The sequence below is a fragment of the Solanum dulcamara genome, chromosome 2, assembly GCF_947179165.1.
Source record: "Solanum dulcamara chromosome 2, daSolDulc1.2, whole genome shotgun sequence".
Classification (NCBI taxonomy): Eukaryota; Viridiplantae; Streptophyta; class Magnoliopsida; order Solanales; family Solanaceae; genus Solanum; species Solanum dulcamara.
The window spans coordinates 77,650,684-77,671,409 of NC_077238.1; the positions used below are offsets into that span (position 1 = coordinate 77,650,684).

Below are 20,726 nucleotides of genomic sequence, written 5' to 3' on the forward strand. Positions count from 1 at the left end.
TATATAAAAAATACAGTTAATATAAAAAATAATAATTAATATTAAAATAAATAATTTTTATTTAAATATAATATAAATAAATATTACGTCTCAAATATATTATTATTTATGGTATAAAAACTAAAAATCATACTTTATACAAATAAATTTATTTCATACTAAATAAATTTGCTATTATAACCCTTTCTCCCGGTGTATGTGAAAAAAAGTGACGAACTCATTTTTCTTCGGTCATAGCTTGGTCCAAAGAATGAGATTCGGCTTCATATATATTTATATTATATTAGTGTATTTCAAAAAGTGCTGTTATTTTTCTTCACTTTTTTATAACAAATACTAAATCACTTGAATCAAAATTAAAATAAGATAACTTTATACTGACAGATAATCTACGTTAACGTTTAAATTCTAGAAGAATAGGTTGATAAATAAATATTTTTAATGAATTAAAATGAGTTAGGACTAAAATTAATTGAATTAATAAATGAATTGCATGTAGAGTGAAGATAAAGCATCGACGTAGAACTACAGAGGTTACCTCCAAAATCATCATTCACCCTTGGGAAGACTATACAGCCACTAAATTTTGTACATTTCTCACCGCCAATTTAGACTAATATATATATATATAAGCATTTCCATTTTTTAAAATTTCTTTCTTTTGAACAATTTTTTTAAAAAAAGAAATCTTTCTCTGGGATTACATGTATTCTATATTTACTTACGTTACCAATTGTTAATTCTTGATCATTGTTATTGAGATTCATTTCAATTCGGATTAAGGGCTCAAACTCGAGACCTCTAATTAAGGAAGGAACAATCTGCTCCATTACACCATATTCTTTGTTGGTGCATTTTCGGTTAATATGTATATCCATACACATATACCCACCCACCACTATATATATAAATATGTTCCTCGTTACTCTCACCAATAACCATACTCCTCTTTTTCTTTGTATGAAAAATTAAATATGGTGGAATTTGATGAATATAAGGAGGAAGAAGAACTAAGCTATGATGAACTCGAGAAGAGAATGTGGAAGGACCGAATGAGGTTGCACAACTTCAAGAAGGGAGGCAGCAAATTATTATTATTATTATTATTAGAAGAAGAAGAGATTGATCATGAGTACAAAGCTCAAGAACAATATTTATGTCTAAGGAAAAAGATGTCCAAATTTCAAGATTCTATTCTCAAGTACATTGTAATCTTGACATATATTATGGTTTGCTACTATGTTATATGTATAATAACATTCAATATTGTTCTTAGCTGACAAATAAACATTCTAATTTTAAATATGCACATTTCGATACCTCAGCTTATAATCTTCATTATGTCAATTAAACATTTCAACTTATAAAATGATCTTATGTGCTATGTCATCAGCATGGAATGTCCATGAGATATCCACCGTGTCGGTTGAACACTCCATTTTTGTCCCTATCTTCACTCTTTTCCTTTTTAGTCGTCCTAGAATGACACTTTTTTTTATATTCTCGGCTCACTTATGCATATATTTGTTCTTACATTTTATTTATAAATAGTAAAAATATTCGATCAAGTGATGTCACTAGACACTAGGGGTGTACATAGACCGGGTTGGTTCGGATTTGTTACGAACCAAACCAAACCATTTGTGTCGGGTTATTAAATCTATAAACCAAACCAAACCAATACAAGTCGGGTTTTTCGGGTTTCTCGAGTTTCTCGGGTTTTTCATAGATGGAGGCAAAACATTATTTGAAGTTTTAACTTTATAATATAACTAAAATGTCAAATAGTCATAATGAAATCAAATTTTTTGCACTTCTGCCAATTAACTTAATCACACATAAACAAAAACTAATATAGTTTCTTCCATAAAATTAAGCAACTACAACTTTTATAGAAATACACAAGATGACATCTCCCACCAAATTAAATCTAAACAGACTCTTTTCATAAGAAAAGTTGCACCAAACGTCAATGTTTCCTCAGGTTAAACACAAAGCAAGACATACAAAACTCCAACATACTCTATTACGAGAAAACAATTCCCAAGCCGTATCAGGTCCCAACTTTCCGACGTCCAACACGAGCAACGAAACCAGACTTGATAGGAGCAACTGATCTTCCAGACCCGCACTGCAAGAAAATAAACACACCAGAAATGAGTTTACATGAGAAATAAACAATTTAAAGCTAACTTGTTTTCGAAAATTCAATAGTTCCCTATAACCCTTTTCAAACTGGGGAAAAAACAGAGGAAAAATTCAACAATTTAGAAAGATGGTCAAGGCAGTCATTCTTGACCAGCACAAAACAATTCATTCAAGAAAAGCAACCCAGTATAAATGAAGATAAATGGAAGGCCTGAGATTTCTCATAACTGAAACTTCACAACTGCCAATCAATTCATAACTATAAAAAAATGAGCTTTACAAAATAACTTTTTGTAGAAGAAGTCTGTAATTTTTGTAAAAGAATAGTGTAATCAATTAACATACCAATTCTCATACAGATAGTGCATCGTGAACGAAACTGGCTAATTAATGCTCAAAGGTGAGTCTCGATACTCTGCAAGAAAAATAAATAAATTAATATATTGGATAAATAATATAAAAATATATCTAGATTCTAAAAAATTGAATATATGTTCAAGTGGAAATAACAAAAATTGAATATATGTTCATCCCCTGTAAGTAGCACTTTAATAACAAAAACAAAAAAATCTTCTACATGGAACTAGTTCCTAGTCTGTGCTTCCTGAAGAATTATTGAAAGAGAGTGGTGAACCCATGGAACATGGGCTTATAACATCTTCTACACACGGTGTGATGTCGGGTAAGATCCAAATCTGTGTACTTACATTCCTAATGTTATTTATGATTATCTGTAGAAGTACTTTTCACTGCTGAAATTGTGTATCATCAAAGCTGTACCAATATGGAACTGCTGGTTTTGTATTCCCCAAAATCAGCAGTCTTGCAATAAATTTGTTGATGCTGAAAGGTTAGTCAGCAGTTTGTTGATTTTATACTAAGCAATGCCAAAGTTATAGAATAAACAATAAATCAATTAACAATACATTCATCAACTTGCTCGATGTTCTGGACTTCTTCTAAACTGTCGTAAAAATTGTATTCTTTAAAAGGTGATCGTAGCCATTGTTGAGTACAAATTAGAGCTTCTACTCTTTTTGGCAATAAAGAACTCCGGTAAGAATTAAGAATTCGACCACTTGTGCTAAATGCCGACTCAGATGCAACAGTAGAAATAGGAATAGCAAAAACATCTCTCGCAATTTTTAAAACAACTGAATATTTACTAGACGAAACTTTCCACCAAGACAATATATCAAAATCTTTATTCTTCACCACATCATCCATCAAGTATATCTGAAGATCAGATCTTTTGGAAATATTTCCCTCGTCTGCCAAATGTTTCTCCCACTCAGATTCCAACAAATCATCGATTTCATGCATGCTAGTATCACCTCCAATATTGTCATTAAAAGAAGCATCAACGACAGAGTTTTTGTAAGAATCATACAAACGCGTTAAAACACTTGCCACATCTTCCGACTTTAATCTTCCTAACAAAGGACCATATGCTTTGGAAAGAGTGAAGTTTACATACTTCATCTTAAATCTAGGGTCTAACACAACAGCAACAAGCAATAACATATTCATATTCTCAAAATTTCTCCAATACTTCTCAAATTTACTTTTCATCCTGTCGGCCATATCAACCAAAATAAGATCTTCACATTTAGAATACTTTTTAATAGAACATCGAAGACTAAAAAATTCACAAAAGAAACAGTTGAAAGTTACATACGAAGTCCCTGAAAATTTTAAAGTGGTCTAGTAGAAAAGATCAAGAAACTTGACAAAAACTCTCACATTCTTCCAGTCAGTTGCTGATGGATTTCCTCTTAATGCACCTATTTCCCAACAATACTTTTGGTATTTATGGTTATCCAGATACATTCTTGTAAAGGTTTTTTCAAATTTTAAAGTTGTATCTAACATTGTATATGTCGAGTTCCATCTAGTTTCAACATCAAAACTCACAAGACCATGAGTGTCTATCTTAGTTTTTTCAACAAATGACTTAAAAGAAGCAAACCTTGAAGGAGAAGATCTAACATATTTTACCGCATTCCTTACACGAGAAATGGGTTCAATTTGTTCATCTAACCCTTCTTTTACAATCAAGTTCAATATGTGAGCACTATACCTAACATGTAAAAATTCATTTCCAAGTATTACCACATTCTAATCATCCATTAGCACCTTCAAATGCTTAATGGCAGCATCATTGGCAGTCGCATTGTCTAAGGTTACTGTAAACAAGTTATCAATGCCCCAACCCAATAAGCATTCCTTAATTCCCTTAACAATAGTCTCGCCTTTGTGATCTGGTGTTGTAAAAAAATTCAGAATTTTCTTTTGTAAATTCCATCGGTCATCAATCCAATGTGCAGTGACAATCATATAACTCAAATTTTGGAGTGATGTCCACGTGTCACTAGTAAGGCAAATACGTTGGTCCTTGATAAGATATTTAAGCTTATCTTTTTCTTCTTGATAAATCCTCAAGCAATGTCTTGCAACAATAACACGAGAAGGTAGTTCAAAATTTGGTAAGGCTTTAGTCATTAATTTCCTAAAGCCTTCTCCCTCTACAACTCTAAATGGCTGCTCATCAATAATTATAAATTCAGCAATGGCCCTTCTAATTTCATCCACATTATACACTACCCTTTCATTAGAATCCAAAAGACCTTCTGTCCACCCTTCTTTAATAGATTTTAACATTGTTTGTCTCTTATCAACGATTCTAAAGGGAGATTTGTTACATTTAACTGTTAGATGTGACCATAATGTAGTAGTCCCATTCTTGCTTTCGGCAGCAAATGTTTTTGGACAGTAATTACATTTTGCCCTAATTTTACCTCCTTTAGCTTTAAATTTGGAAAAGTGATCCCAAATCTCAGAAGTCTCTCTACCACTATTCCCAGATTTAGAAGGTTCTTTAGGAGAGGTTCTTTTTTGCTTTTTAGGAGTGCGTAGATGAGGAATGTTCTTACCTTCTTGTTGTGTAGATTCTGTTGGCACAATCGGATGGTGGTTGTCAATCACTATTGATTTAATTCCAGAAGTTGTACCTTCCATCGAGAAAGACAATTTATGTATATAATAAAAAAAGGTTATAATTTGTAATAAATGTTTAAGATACAACTAACATAGATGAATGGAACTGTTTCTAAGATATTACAACAGATAATAAGGCAACACAACAAATAAAGTAACAGCACAATAACAACTTAGTATATAAGGAATGCTGCAGGTTTCATCATGCCAGATTTCAAACAACTTAGCAATAACAACAGCACACTAACTGCAAGTTTTATCTCAAACAACTAGGGACCATTCTCCAAATATATGTCAACAAATTTCAAAGCACGGACATATATGGTAATGAAAGGACAAGCAAGAAGTATTTGCTCCTCTTCCATTCATCGAGATAAACTGAGAAAAAGAGGAGCAATGAGAATTTGTAATCTAGAATTCCAGCTTGTGTTCTTCTTTCTGATCGGATAAATAGTGGCTGATGTATAGGGTGACCCTAATCATAGCGACCCAAGTATCGAAAAGAACGATGTGGGTCTTCAACTGCTTCAAAGCAGCTGCCTTATCAGGCTTACGCATGAACATTCCTGAAAACATTTTTGCTTCTGAGATTTGAGACTGAACGATCTAAAACCCTAGCTTCTAATCAGCAGTGGCTTTAGGCCCCAATAAATAAGCGCCTACAAAGAACCAAAAATCCTCCAAATTCAGTTCGCTCAAATATGAAAACATACAGAAGATGCACAAAAAGAAAATGAATTCGACCGATTAAACGAAGAACCAAAAGAACTGAGCAGACAAACGATGAAGGAGATATATACCTACATTCATAAAAGAGACAACAAGATCTCTACACACCCACGAGCCAAAAAGTACAAAATATCTGATTGTTGCTAATTTGAGAGGAAAGCAAAAAAGGGTCAAGGAATATTGTGTTGAGAGAGGAAAGAAAAAGGGAAAGGAAACTAGGGTTGTGAAAGAGGAGCATATGCATATCTGATTGTTTTGGTCTTTTGGAGAAGATTTTGGGCTTCACCTTCATTTTCTTTTGGGCCTGTTTTACATATTAATTAGTTGGGCTCAAGTCCAAATCTAGACAGAAATTATGAAAGAAACTTAAAAATAATATTTATTAATTATATTTTAATAAATACTTTTATGTATAATATAATTTAAAAATAATATATCTATAAGAGGAATGGATGAGCGAAAGGTGTCATGCCATGGAGTGGGGAATAGCCCTCGTCTCATGCTTTTCGTAAAAAAATACCAATTGAAGTGGAGGGTGATGAGCGCAGATGAGGAAGCGGGAGCAAGAAAACCAATAATCTCTCACTATTCAATTAGTCAAGGTTTTTGAAAGAAAGTCTAACAGACGTGGGAAAACTGACTTCTAGTGAGGGTTGGTTTTGGTAAAGTTCCGCAAGGAACTTTCACATGGCAGAACCCATCACAGCACAGGGAGTCTGGCGTTAACGGGATGCGAAAACTGAATCAGATCAGTTAACTGCCAAAATAACAGATGCCAAGAAGAAAAAAAGTCCTTGGACACCAACCTGAGAGCGAGGCAAACCGGGAAGGGGCTGAGACTTAGGATTCGAAGACCAAGTCAGAGACTGAACTGAACCCTGTCGCTCTTCTTTCTTTCCTTGCGAGCAGGAAGCACACCAGAGTCAATATGCTGATAAGGTATGGTAGTACTTTTCCTTGGGTGCAGGTTGATCCGACGGTCCTCATTCTCCCACTTGGCAAGCTGCTATCGAGACTGACGGGGCTCGAACCCGCAGCTTCCGCCTTAAAAGGGCGGTGCACTCCCTAAATAGGGTTCTTTTCACCTTTCCCTAACGGTGTATTTTGCGCCCACATGTTTGAATTTGAGGGTAAAGAGCTGACCAGGCTTCGAAAAACTTCGAGATCACCGAGTTTCTCGGGAATCGCTCCCTAGACAGCGAAATAGAGGTGACTTCACATTATTTCCTGACACGCCTATCTTTGTTGCTCCCGCTTCCTCATCTGCGCTCATCAAGCCAACTTTTCTCTTTGGGCAGAAAGAGAAATGATACTTTTCTTTTGATCATTTGTGGGGTGTATACCGGCCGAGTTTCTTCCCGGAGGACCAAACCGTCCGGTCTAAATTCAGGCACGGCCCGCCTGTCTGCTGATAGGTCCGGAAATGGCGACCCTTCCAAGAACGCTTTCTCGAGCCTTTTTCCCTTATCTGGCATTTGGGAAAGTCGGGTCGATCGGGTGGTTGATCGCCGCCTCCTTGTCCTGGAGGCTCTCCGGCCGGGGAGGGGCTTGCGGAAGCTCGAAGAGCTTCCCTTCATTCGCTTTGCGGGAGCTGCACAGCACATAGCTGGAAGTTAGAGGGCCCAATCTTGTTTAGTTCCATCCAAGCTCGGGCAAGAACGATCTGACTAGAAAGTCATTCAAAACTTGCTCGAAAAACCCTTTCGAACTGAACGCAATGCCCGTCTTCCAAATCAAAAAAAGGGCTCGAGAGCACTTGTTGGGTTAAATATTTTTTTGCTGCAGCGGAAAGCCACTTGACTGGTTGGAGAGAACAACCTCTTATTCCTGCTCCTTTTTTTTCGCTTGGATCAATTTGGGTTCAGTTTGACTTTTTTTAGTTAAAACCAAACCAACCCTATAATGGTCGGGTTTTTTTTTTCGAACACCAAACCAAATCAAACCAAACCACTAGTCGGGTTTTTTTTCCGATTTGGTTTGGTTTGTCGGTTTGGTGCGGTTTATCAGTTTGCCCTGTACAACCCTACTAGACACTAGTTACTACTACAAATAAAAAATTGTGACAATAATTAGCTGTTGTTATATCATATATATATATATATATATGAGTATTTATAACCAACACTTTATATAAATACTGCTAAAAGCTTTAACAACTCTGGATGTGATGACATTAACTCAATTGTCACTGAATGTTTTTCACGACAATAAATATTACCACTAAAATGAAAATTTATAGCTCGTTTTTACACCTCAAAGCCTTTTCTTGTTTGATTAACAGGTAAAAATCATGGAGGTTTGCAAAGGTCAAGGGTTTGTGTATGGTATTGTATCAAAGAAGGGGAAGTTGGTGAGTGGCTCTTTAGATAGCTTGAAAGAATGGTGGAAGGAGAAAGTGAGATATGACCAAAATGCCCCTATTGCCATTGCTGAAACCTTACCCAAACTAGTAGAGGATGAGACCATCTTGGATCCTAATTCCTCATATCTATGTCTTCTTGAAGAATTGCAAGACACTACTTTTGGCTCAATTCTTTCAGCTCTAATGCAACATTGTATCCCTCCACAAAGGAGGTTCCCTTTGGAGAGAGGTTTAGTCCCACCTTGGTGGCCAACAGGTAGCTACATCATATATATATATATAGGGGTGGATCTACATTGGCTTCAGGGGTTCATCCGAATTCCCTTCGTTAAAAAATTACAATGTATATATAAAATATATTTTTTAATTTATATGTATATATTTAATATTGAACCTCCTGAGCATAAGCCAAATGACTAGCTCAGTCGCAAAGAGGGTTCAATATTTCGCCTTAGCTTGTCTCAGCTGGCGGGTTCGAATCCGAATAACTACGCTTTTTTCTGATTTTAGGTACGTTTTTAGGCTTAGTTTTGGCGTTTTTTGAATTAAATGGTAATTAAAAAATGACTTCTTAACATATTAATTTTTTAAAATTTTAAATCTTTAATTGAAAAGTCAACAAATTAAAAAAAACCTTTTTTTTCTAATTTCTAGGGATTTCATTATTTTATTTTTTCCCCAACTCTTCTCTTCTCCAATTGACTGTTTGCTGCTCTTTGCTGCTGGCTCTGGCTGCTGTCTGTTCTCCATTGCCGCTGCCCATTGCTTTTTTTTTTATTCTAAAAATTTTCAAAATTCTATATGTCTTTGGCTTTGGTATAATGGTATTTATTGTTTTATTTATGTGCTCTTTACGATTCAGTTTCAAGCTTCAATGAAGAAGTATTTCATCAAAGTTTAGAAATCAATTTTAGTCTCTCATAGTCATAGTCAATCTAACCAAGAAGAAAATGTTAATTATTCGAAAGTATCATTATATTCTTCTCAAGAATTTGATTTGGGTTCTTTAATGTTTGATCTTGGTGAAAGAATCTCAATATTGAACTATCATCCAAATCATCGTGATATTATTAGAAGAGCATAGCTTTTGAAAGGTCCTTGCCAACCTCGTCTAGCGGTGCATGAGTATCCTCAAATAAATATTTCTGGATCAATACGTCATTTTAATCATGAATGGTTTGATGATGTATATCATGATTGGTTGGAGTATAGTGTTAGTAAAGATGCAGTCTATTATTTGTATTGTTATCTATTTAAAGACCATAACATTTATCAAGGAGGAGGTGAAGTATTTTCAAGTGTTGGGTTTAAGAGTTGGAATAAAAAGAGTAGTCTTGACAAATATATTGGTCTACCAAATAGCATACATAATCAATCAAAAAAGAAATGTCAAGATTTATTACGACAACGGCAGTCTATTCAATTTACATTTGAGAGGCAATCTAATAAACTCAAGTATGGATATTGGATTCGCTTAAGTACTTCGGTTGATGTAGTAAGACTTCTCATAACTCAAGGATTTTCATTTCAAGGTCACGATGAATCTAAATCATCACTTAGTAGGGGTAACTTTCTTGAAATTCTCTCATGGTATGCAAAAAAATGTGATAAAATTTATGATTATGTACTAGAACATGCTCCTCAAAATGATCAAATGATTTCTCCAATGATTCAAAAATATATTGTGAGTATATGTAAAATAAAGACCGTTAAAGTTATTCTTGAGGAATTAAATGGTGATTACTTTGCCTTGCTAGTTGATGAATTATTTGATGTGTCACGCAAGGCACAAATGGCTATTGTATTTTGATATATTGATAGAAAGGAATTTGTGATGGAGCGACTTATTGATCACATTGTTCACGTTCAAGATACTAGTGCTTCATCTCTAAAGGAGACAATTGTTAATTTACTTGCTCAACATTCTTTGAGTCCATCAAGTGTGCGTGGATAATGTTATGATGAGGCAAGCAATATGCAAGGTGAGATCAATGGCCTTAAAATATTGATTAGGAAAGAAAGTAGATCGGCTCATCCATTCATTGTTTTGCTCATCAACTTCAACTAACTCTTGTTGGGGTCTCTAAAAAGTGTGTTGAAGTGGGAAAACTTGTAATATTGGTCTCAAATATTTTAAATATATTGGATCTTCTTTTAAACGTATGGATGAATTACGTGATTCTCAAAAAGAAATAATTAAAGAGGCATTAGATATGGGTAAACTTATAACCGGTAGGAGCTTGAATCAACAACTTGATCTTTCAAGAGCTTGTGACACTCATTGGGGATCTCATTATAAATCCTTTAATAATTTTATTATTATATTTGGCTCTATTCTTGATGTTCTTGAATTACTTGTTCTTGATGCACAAAATTTGGATGAAAGAGCTAAGGCAATGGGACATCTTGAAGCTTGCCGAACATATGAGGTTGCGTTCATGTTGCATTTGATGAGAGATGTCTTAGCAATTACAAATGAGCTTAATAAATGCTTACAAAAAAAGGAGCAAGATATTGCAAATGTCATGCTACTTGTTGAAGTAACAAAGAAAAGGTTGCAAGTTTTTAGGGATGATGAATGGGACTCTCTTAATGCTAAGGTATCTACATTTTGTATCAAACATGATGTTTTGATACTTAACTTTGAGGAGCCATATGTTAGCTCTTTAAGATCACGACGAAAGATTGCTAACTATACAATCTTACATCATTATCGAGTTGAAGTCTTTTGCAATATTATTAATTGGCAACTTCAAGAACTTAATGATCGTTTTGATGAGATGACTACCAATTTGCTCCATGGAATTGCTTGTTTAAATCCAATTAACTCATTTTAAAGTTTTGACATCAAAAAAGTAATGAGAATGGCGAAATTATATCCGGATGACTTTGATGAATCTAATATGAGTGCTCTTGACAATCAACTTGCAAGTTATGTTGTTGATGTTCGTAATGTTGATGAAAGGTTCTCCGATCTAAATGGGCTTTGTGATCTTTCCAAAATATTAGTTCAGACAAAGAAACATTATACTTATCCTTTGGTACTCCGCTTAGTGAAACTTGCTCTACTTCTATCAGTTGCCACTGTCTCCGTTGAAAGAGCTTTTTCGACAATGAAGTTTATCAAGAATGAGTTGCAGAGTCAAATGAGTGATGATTTTTTTAGTGGTTGTTTGGTTCCTTATTTTAAAAAAATGTATTTGATAGTATTTCTAATGATGCTATTATTAAGACATTTCAAGATATGAAACCTCGTAGAATACAATTGTAATAGTGTATGTAGTTGAATTTCAATTGTAAAACAATGTTTTGATAGGCTTATTCGTGTGTTTGGTTTCTTAATCCCCCTTCAATGGCAAGGTGGTGTAATTATCACTATGTTTTGTAATACATATCAAGATATAATAATTTCTATTGTTCAGGGTGTTTTTGTATTGTTTTGAAGCTATTTTATGTCAATATTTTTGTGGAGGAAGAGTGCTTTTACTTTGAGTTGGTGTTTATTTTAAGTCTTTTTAAATGTAAAAGTTTATGTTTTCTCTTCATTTGCACTTTCAGGAGTTAAAGAGAATTCAAAAGAAACTGAAAAACTTGTAGAAAGACCCCTGCTTCTTGCAAAACAGGTATATTTGACCCGACCCGTTTATATATGGATATGATTAGCGTGTTTAATTTTTTTTGAACCTCCTTCATAAAAATTTTGGCTCCGCCACTATATATACACACACACACACACACTCTCTTTCCGTTTCAATTTATATGTCTTAGTTTAAATGAGCACAGTGTTTAAGTAAATAAGTAAGAAATGCCTTTTCAAATTTGTGGTCTTAAATTAATTAAAAATATGTGTAATGTATAAAGAAATGTCATTGAATACCGTGGTATTAACCATGTAGAATATTGGAGCTAAAGAGGTATTAAATGTGGAGAGTGATATTTTTTTTTTGAAATAGATTTAAAAGGAAAAGTAAGATATACAAATTGAAACAATGAAAATATTTAAATATGTATAAAGAGTTTAAAAAGGAAATAAAAACTTTTGAAATTTATGGACTAAAATACTTATAGATATTTGTATAGTTATAAATAATTTCATTAAGAATAACATAGAAAATTTAAAATTGAAATTATTGCTAAAAATATAGAGACAAACTTAAAAGTGAAATGCATTACATAAATTGGGACAAATGAGTAGTACTATATAAATATTAGTTTTGAACTCATGATTTTGAAAAAATTCATAACTTTAATAACCAAATCATCAAATTAAAATTCTGAATCTATCGTGACAGGAAATGAACTTTGGTGGGGTAGCGACGACGAAATGGATTTTGGAATTTGATCAAGGGTTGGCCCAAGAACAAGGTCCACCACCTTATAGGAAGGCCCATGGTTTGAAGAAGGCATGGAAAGTAAGTGTTTTGGCTGCAATTGTCAAACATATGTCTCCTGATTTAGGCAGGATGAGGAGATTAGTAAAGCAATCCAAGAACTTGCAAAACAAGATGACAGCTAAAGAAACATCTGTTTGGTCTAAAGCTGTTGTTATATCGAAAAAAGACGGTTTAAAATTAATTTCAACTTTTTAGAGAAAAAAATCAATTTTAGAAAAAAGGAGTCGCCACTTAATTTTTTAAAGAAATTAAGAAAACTTAATTTAAAAGACCCTAACAGATTTAAGTCTTAAAAATTCAGAGAAAAAGGTACGAGGTTCTTATTTCCACTTTGAGAAGGTGTTAAGCATTCAAAGTGGCCGCTAACGCGCGGTTATCCGACGATTTGAAAATTATTTGACTAACTTTTGAAAATATTAATTTAAAATAAAAATGAAGATTTAGAATTATTTATTTTTTTTTTTGAAGAAAAAAAAAAGATTAAACTTAAACATTGAAAATAATATAAATGTATATATAAAAAGTAAAAGTTTATCAAATAACTAAGTAAAGGTAGAAAATCATTTAAAGGGTAAAATTAACATGAATTGGTTTATCTTTTGGGGAATCTAATTAGGTTAAAACAAATTAAAATTAATATCTAAGAAAGTATAACTAACATAAGTAACTAAATTATTACAACCCGAATCAATATAAATACAATAAATAATACATGAACAATAATAATAATAACAACAATAATAATAATAAGAACACCAATAATAATAACAAGAACAACAACAACAACAATAATAAGAACAATAATAAGAACAACAACAAGAACAATAACAATAATAATAATAATAATAATAATAATAATAATAATAATAATAATAATAATAATAATAATAATAATAATAATAAGAACAACAACAAGAACAATAATAATAATAATAATAACAATAATAACAATAATAATAATAATAACAATAATAACAATAATAATAACAACAATAACAACAACAACAACAATAATAATAATAATAATAATAATAATAAGAACAACAACAACAATAATAAGAACAACAATAATAATAACAAGAACAACAACAACAATAATAAGAAAAATAATAATAATAATAATAATAATAATAATAGTAATAGTAATAGTAATCAACAACAACAGTAAAAAGTTTATCAAATAACTAAGTAAAGATATAAAATCATTTAAAGAGTAAAATTAACATGAAATGGTTTATCTTTAGGGGAATCTAATTAGGTTAAAATAAATTAAAATTAATATCTAAGAAAGTATAACTAACATAAGTAACTAAATTATTACAACCCGAATCAATATAAATACAATAAATAATACATGAACAACAATAATAATAATAAGAACAACAATAATAATAACAAGAACAACAACAACAATAATAAGAACAATAATAATAATAAGAACACCAATAATAATAACAAGAACAACAACAACAATAATAAGAACAATAATAAGGACAACAACAAGAACAATAATAATAATAATAATAATAATAATAATAATAATAATAAGAACAACACCAAGAACAATAATAATAATAATAACAATAATAATAATAATAACAATAATAACAATAATGATAATAACAATAACAACAACAACAATAATAATAATAATAATAATAATAATAATAATAATAATAAGAACAACAACAATAATAAGAACAACAATAATAATAACAAGAACAACAACAACAATAATAAGAATAATTATTACCGGAGGTGGTAATATCATTTGCCAAGAAGGCCATTCATATTTTATTGCATTCATATTATATTGCCGGAGGTGGTAATATCATTGCCAAGAGGGCCATTGCATTCATCATTGCCAAGAGGGCCATTCATATTTTATTTTATTCATATTATATTATCGGATGTGGTAATATCATTTGCCAAGAGGCCATTCATATTCCATTGCATTCATATTATATTATCGGAGGTGGTAATATCATTGCCAAGAGGGCCATTGCATTCATATTATATTATCGGAGGTGGTAATATCATTTGCCAAGAAGGCCATTCATATTTTATTTTATTCATATTATATTACCGGAGGTGGTAATATCATTGCCAAGAGGGCCATTGCATTCATATTATATTACCGGAGGTGGTAATATCATTGCCAAGAGGGCCATTGCATTCATCATTGCCAAGAGGGCCATTGCATTTTCATTGCCAAGAGGGCCATTGCATTTTCATTTGCCAAGAGGGCCATTCATATTTTATTGCATTCATATTATATTGCCGGAGGTGGTAATATCATTGCCAAGAGGGCCATTGCATTCATCATTGCCAAGAGGGCCATTGCATTCATCATTGCCAAGAGGGCCATTGCATTTTCATCTGCCAAGAGGGCCATTCATATTTTATTTTACTCATATTATATTACCGGAGGTGGTAATATCATTGCCAAGAGGGCCATTGCATTCATCATTGCCAAGAGGGCCATTGCATATTCATTGCCAAAAGGGTCATTGCATTTCAATTTGCCAAAAGGGCCATTGCATTTTCATTTGCCAAAAGGGTCATTGCATATTCATTGCCAAGAAGGTCATTGCATATATCCTACCAATGGATTTTCATTCGTCCTACCAATGGACATGCAACATATCCTACCAATGGATCTTCATTTGTCCTACCGATGGACAGATAGTTATTTTTTCAAGTATCCTATCAATGGATCACCATCCTACCGATAGTGCAGCATTATCCTACCAACGAATCAATGAGGATTTTTCCAACATGCAAAGAGGATGAAAGAAAGTGCGAACGACATCAAAAAGGATGCAGCACAACGTAGAATCCTTTTAGCAGCGAACTGGAACACAGTCCAAAGAATAATGTCAAACTCATAGGACATGAGCTAAGGAAACGACTTCCACCACAATAAACTACATTTCTATCGGAAGGCGTGTGGTTATTTCGGGGTTCATTCATAATTCAAAACTCGTACCAACCCTTTTTCAGAAAGATGAAAATGGAGTGGGCCAAAATTGGATTTGTCAATTTTCTTTGTCCATGATCTCTTTTATCAATCATATTCAAAGAAAGGGACAGCTGTTGACACCCAATTTTGACCATCCACAACGCAAATTAGCTATCGAGTTTCTTTGAATTCGAACATTTTGAAACAATTAGCTTTTATAAAAAAAATAAAATATTTTCATATTATTCTTAACTATTTTTATCTTTTTATAAATTTTAGTATAATATACATATTTCTATATAACTATATTTTTAATTACTATTTATGTGATTATTCAAAAATTATCTTAAAAGATTTTATTTTTATTAAATACAATTTTAGTTAGGCTAGTTTAATTATGGTTTGTATTTTTGAAATTTTTAGTTTTTTCTAAAAAAAAAAAAATAAATAAATAAAAAAAAAAAAAATGCACTTCTCCCACATCGAAAATACATGGGAAATTTGGGGTTTTTGGAGCCTATATAAAGACTCATATTCTCATTAGGAAGAAGAAGAAGGAGGAGGTTTTTTAACCACCCTAAAGTTAGAAATTTTCTTAACTTGGCTAGGATTTTGGACTTTTGTCCCCAGCCTAAAAGTTGTGAAAATTTCTAGCTTTCAATCTATATTTTTCTTCACGGAAAATAGGAGATTGAAGTTGAAATTTAGGCTAAGAACCCACGAAGGTTCGAGTCTAAACTTTTTTTTAAAAATCTTTTTTCTTTGTTTTGTAGATTGGAGTTTCATCAAGCTATTGGGTGATGGTGAAGTTGTCCTGCTAATCGTTTTCAATCTTGGCTCTGAAAGAGGTAAAATATTTTTTTCAGTTTTATTTTATTTAATTATTTCATGTTTTATATTTAGTTGATTCATAGTCTTATTTTTTTTAGTTAGTATGTATATAAGAATAATTAGATTAATGATATAAATTTGTTATAGTTAGCATGTGTTAGGATTAATTAGCTAGCATGTGTTAGAGTTAATTATCTAGAATATGTTAGGATTATTTCATGAAAGCACTTAGTTTTGTCCATTATTTTTCTAAGTAGTTTGATATTATTGTTATTACTATTATTACTATTATTGTTTGTTCCTATTATTATTGTTGTTGTTATTATTATTGTTGTTTTTATTGTTGTTGTTGATTACTATTATTATTATTATTATTATTATTATTATTATTATTATTATTATTATTATTATTCTTATTATTGTTGTTGTTGTTCTTGTTATTATTATTGTTGTTCTTATTATTGTTGTTGTTCTTATTATTATTATTATTATTATTATTATTATTATTATTATTATTGTTGTTGTTGTTGTTGTTGTTGTTGTTATTGTTATTATCATTATTGTTATTATTGTTATTATTATTATTATTGTTATTATTATTATTATTGTTCTTGGTGTTGTTCTTATTATTATTATTATTATTATTATTATTATTATTATTATTATTATTATTATTATTGTTCTTGTTGTTGTCCTTATTATTGTTCTTATTATTGTTGTTGTTGTTCTTGTTATTATTATTGGTGTTCTTATTATTATTATTGTTCTTATTATTGTTGTTGTTGTTCTTGTTATTATTATTGTTGTTCTTATTATTATTATTGTTGTTCATGTATTATTTATTGTATTTATATTGATTCGGGTTGTAATAATTTAGTTACTTATGTTAGTTATACTTTCTTAGATATTAATTTTAATTTATTTTAACCTAATTAGATTCCCCTAAAGATAAACCATTTCATGTTAATTTTACTCTTTAAATGATTTTATATCTTTACTTAGTTATTTGATAAACTTTTTACTGTTGTTGTTGATTACTATTACTATTACTATTATTATTATTATTATTATTATTATTTTTCTTATTATTGTTGTTGTTGTTCTTGTTATTATTATTGTTGTTCTTATTATTGTTGTTGTTGTTCTTATTATTATTATTATTATTATTATTATTGTTGTTGTTGTTGTTATTGTTGTTATTATTATTGTTATTATTGTTATTATTATTATTATTGTTATTATTGTTATTATTATTATTATTATTGTTCTTGTTGTTGTTCTTATTATTATTATTATTATTATTATTATTATTATTATTATTATTATTATTATTATTATTAATATTATTATTATTATTGTTATTGTTCTTGTTGTTGTTCTTATTATTGTTCTTATTATTGTTGTTGTTGTTGTTCTTGTTATTATTATTGGTGTTCTTATTATTATTATTGTTGTTATTATTATTATTGTTCATGTATTATTTATTGTATTTATATTGATTCGGGTTGTAATAATTTAGTTACTTATGTTAGTTATACTTTCTTAGATATTAATTTTAATTTGTTTTAACCTAATTAGATTCCCCAAAAGATAAACCAATTCATGTTAATTTTACCCTTTAAATGATTTTCTACCTTTACTTAGTTATTTGATAAACTTTTACTTTTTATATATACATTTATATTATTTTCAATGTTTAAGTTTAATCTTTTTTTTTTCTTCAAAAAAAAAAAAAATAATTCTAAATCTTCATTTTTATTTTAAATTAATATTTTCAAAAGTTAGTCAAATAATTTTCAAATCGTCGGATAACCGCGCGTTAGCGGCCACTTTGAATGCTTAACACCTTCTCAAAGTGGAAATAAGAACCTCGTACCTTTTTCTCTGAATTTTTAAGACTTAAATCTGTTAGGGTCTTTTAAATTAAGTTTTCTTAATTTCTTTAAAAAATTAAGTGGCGACTCCTTTTTTCTAAAATTGATTTTTTTCTCTAAAAAGTTGAAATTAATTTTAAACCGTCTTTTTTCGATATAACAGCTGTTAACCAAGAAGAAGCCCTTCTCAAGTTCACTTGGGCTCTCAAGATTACAACATCCAAAGAAGAAGAAAATAAGGATAATGAATTAGATCTTGCTTTTGTTCAACAAATGTTGAAAAAAAATGACAAGAGGAAGTCCATCTTTGAGAATGATGTTAACATGGAGGATGTATTGTATGCATGCCAAAACTTGAATTGCCCACAAAGTGAATTAGGCTTGGGATTTATGGACAAGAATTCAAGAATTGAACATGAATCAAGTTGTCCTTATGGTAAAAAAAAAGTGATCAAGATTACCAAGAAAGTACCTATGGCAACTTTTCTAGACAAATGAAGCCACAAGAAGGAATGGAGATCACTATCCAACAAGATTTTGAAAACTACCATGCACAAATATTATCTCATCATGGAGTGGTGGAAAAATTTGGAAACTTTTGGGATGATGAAAATGAAAAATGAAAAGTCAACAAAGGGAGCATTTCAACAATTCAACAAAAGCTGCACCAAAGGGAAAGCAGCAATTGTAATGCAAAAGTCAAAAAGGTGAAAAGAAGGAAAAATGCATATGCATTTGAAAAGCAAAAAGTTGACAGAAAATGCGTAGAAAATTAAACGCGTAATTTCTTATGCATTTTTCACCCACCTATAAATAGAGGGCCTCGTGCCCTTATTTTATCCCATCGCAGAAAGAGAGAGTAATGTAACACCCCGAAAATTTTTTCGCAAAAACTCAAACATTTCTTCACGTGTGTGTAGACTCGAACCGAGGGATTTTTAATTTTACACATGAGTTAGGATTAATTCCTAAGTATTTGAAGTATGTTAGATGTGTTTAGGGGTCATAAGGAATCTCTAACACCAAGTCGAGTCCAAAGAACTCCAATCGATTAAGTTTTCGGACGAGTTAGTATAAGGGTCAACTTCAAACGACCATATCTCCTAGAATATAATGAACTGGGTGAACCACGACCTACCAAATTAAAGGTCTTTGAGTCTTCTTTCCAAATCCACTAAGATTGCAATTGTTGGAGTTCTTAGTCAAACGTTATGACTATTTTACTACAGACTAGTACTGTAGAAATTTCAGACCTGGGCGAAATATAGGCTTGGCGCTCCAGTGGCGCCCGACGCCACTATAGCGCCAGAAAACAGCCTCAGTAGTTTGGGCCTTGGCGCGATGTACCACTATTAGATGTGCAGGGTTTTAAGCCTATTTTGGCTTCAAGAGGCGCCACTATAGCGCCAGCAAGATTTTTGCCTAGTTTTCCAGATTTTTGAAGAGGGGCAACTTGGACTTTTTCCTAATTATATATACACCATCCTTGGATGTTTTTGGACCATTTTTCTGTCCTCCCTCTCTCTCTAAAAAGCCCTAGAGATTTTCCTCTCTTCTTCTTCTTCTTCTCCAAATCCATCTCCAACAAATGGTGCCTTAAAGAGTTTCAAGGATTCAAGCCTCCCATTAAAGGCCTAACATCAAAGTCTCTTCAAAGTCTTCACAAGATATGTAAGGATACCCTAAAATATGAATTGGGTTCTTTCATATGTCCATGTATGTGTTGAATAGGAGTTGTGAAAGATTTGAACCTTCTAGAAAGGTTTTCTTGAAATTATTCCTAAACCCTAGGATATCTTTATATACTAGAAATCGATGGATGATTTCATGACTTGATTCTTAAATAGTCAAATTTCATATTATTGACTACAAATGTATTTTGTATATAGATTTATAGGTATTAACGGTATTCTTGAGTTGAGTTTTGTTGGGAGTATGGATTTATGTTTCATTCACATGAACCCAAGATGAGATTTCTTTGTCATAATTGTCTTGAGGTTGAGATGGATGGTTTTGTGTTTATATGTATTGATTGGAATGAAAAGAATGAATTGGATAGTTAAGAATGTCCTTTTGCTTCTATAAATTGAACATAGGACTAAAATAAAGATTTGTGGAGTAGACGTTTGATATTGATGTGATGATGATATTTGACAATGAGGTGATGATAATAATTGATAATGATGTTTTGATGATAGTGTGAGTGATGATGTGAATGATGATGTTTTGATGATGGTGTGAATGATGATGTGAACGGTGATTATTTAATATATGTAGAATGATTGATGAAGAGATTATGTTGATGAGGAGGTTGTGTGATGAAATGGTTTGGAGTCTAATATGATTATGTGATATGTGATTTTCCTAATTTGATGTGGTTGGAGTCTTATGAACATTTTGAAAATAAATAATTGTGAAAATATTTTTGC

At 31.4% G+C, this 20,726-nt stretch overlaps 1 protein-coding gene across 1 annotated transcript; it reads left to right on the top strand.

The window, feature by feature from the left end:
* Positions 1 to 955: 955 nt before the first annotated feature.
* Positions 956 to 18,795, top strand: LOC129873415 (putative ETHYLENE INSENSITIVE 3-like 4 protein). Its single transcript, XM_055948512.1, is given in 5 exon segments — positions 956 to 1,208; positions 8,156 to 8,492; positions 12,529 to 12,548; positions 12,550 to 12,799; positions 18,461 to 18,795. Coding segments are annotated over 5 exon segments (1,176 nt in total). The 5' UTR covers positions 956 to 974.
* Positions 18,796 to 20,726: the final 1,931 nt, after the last annotated feature.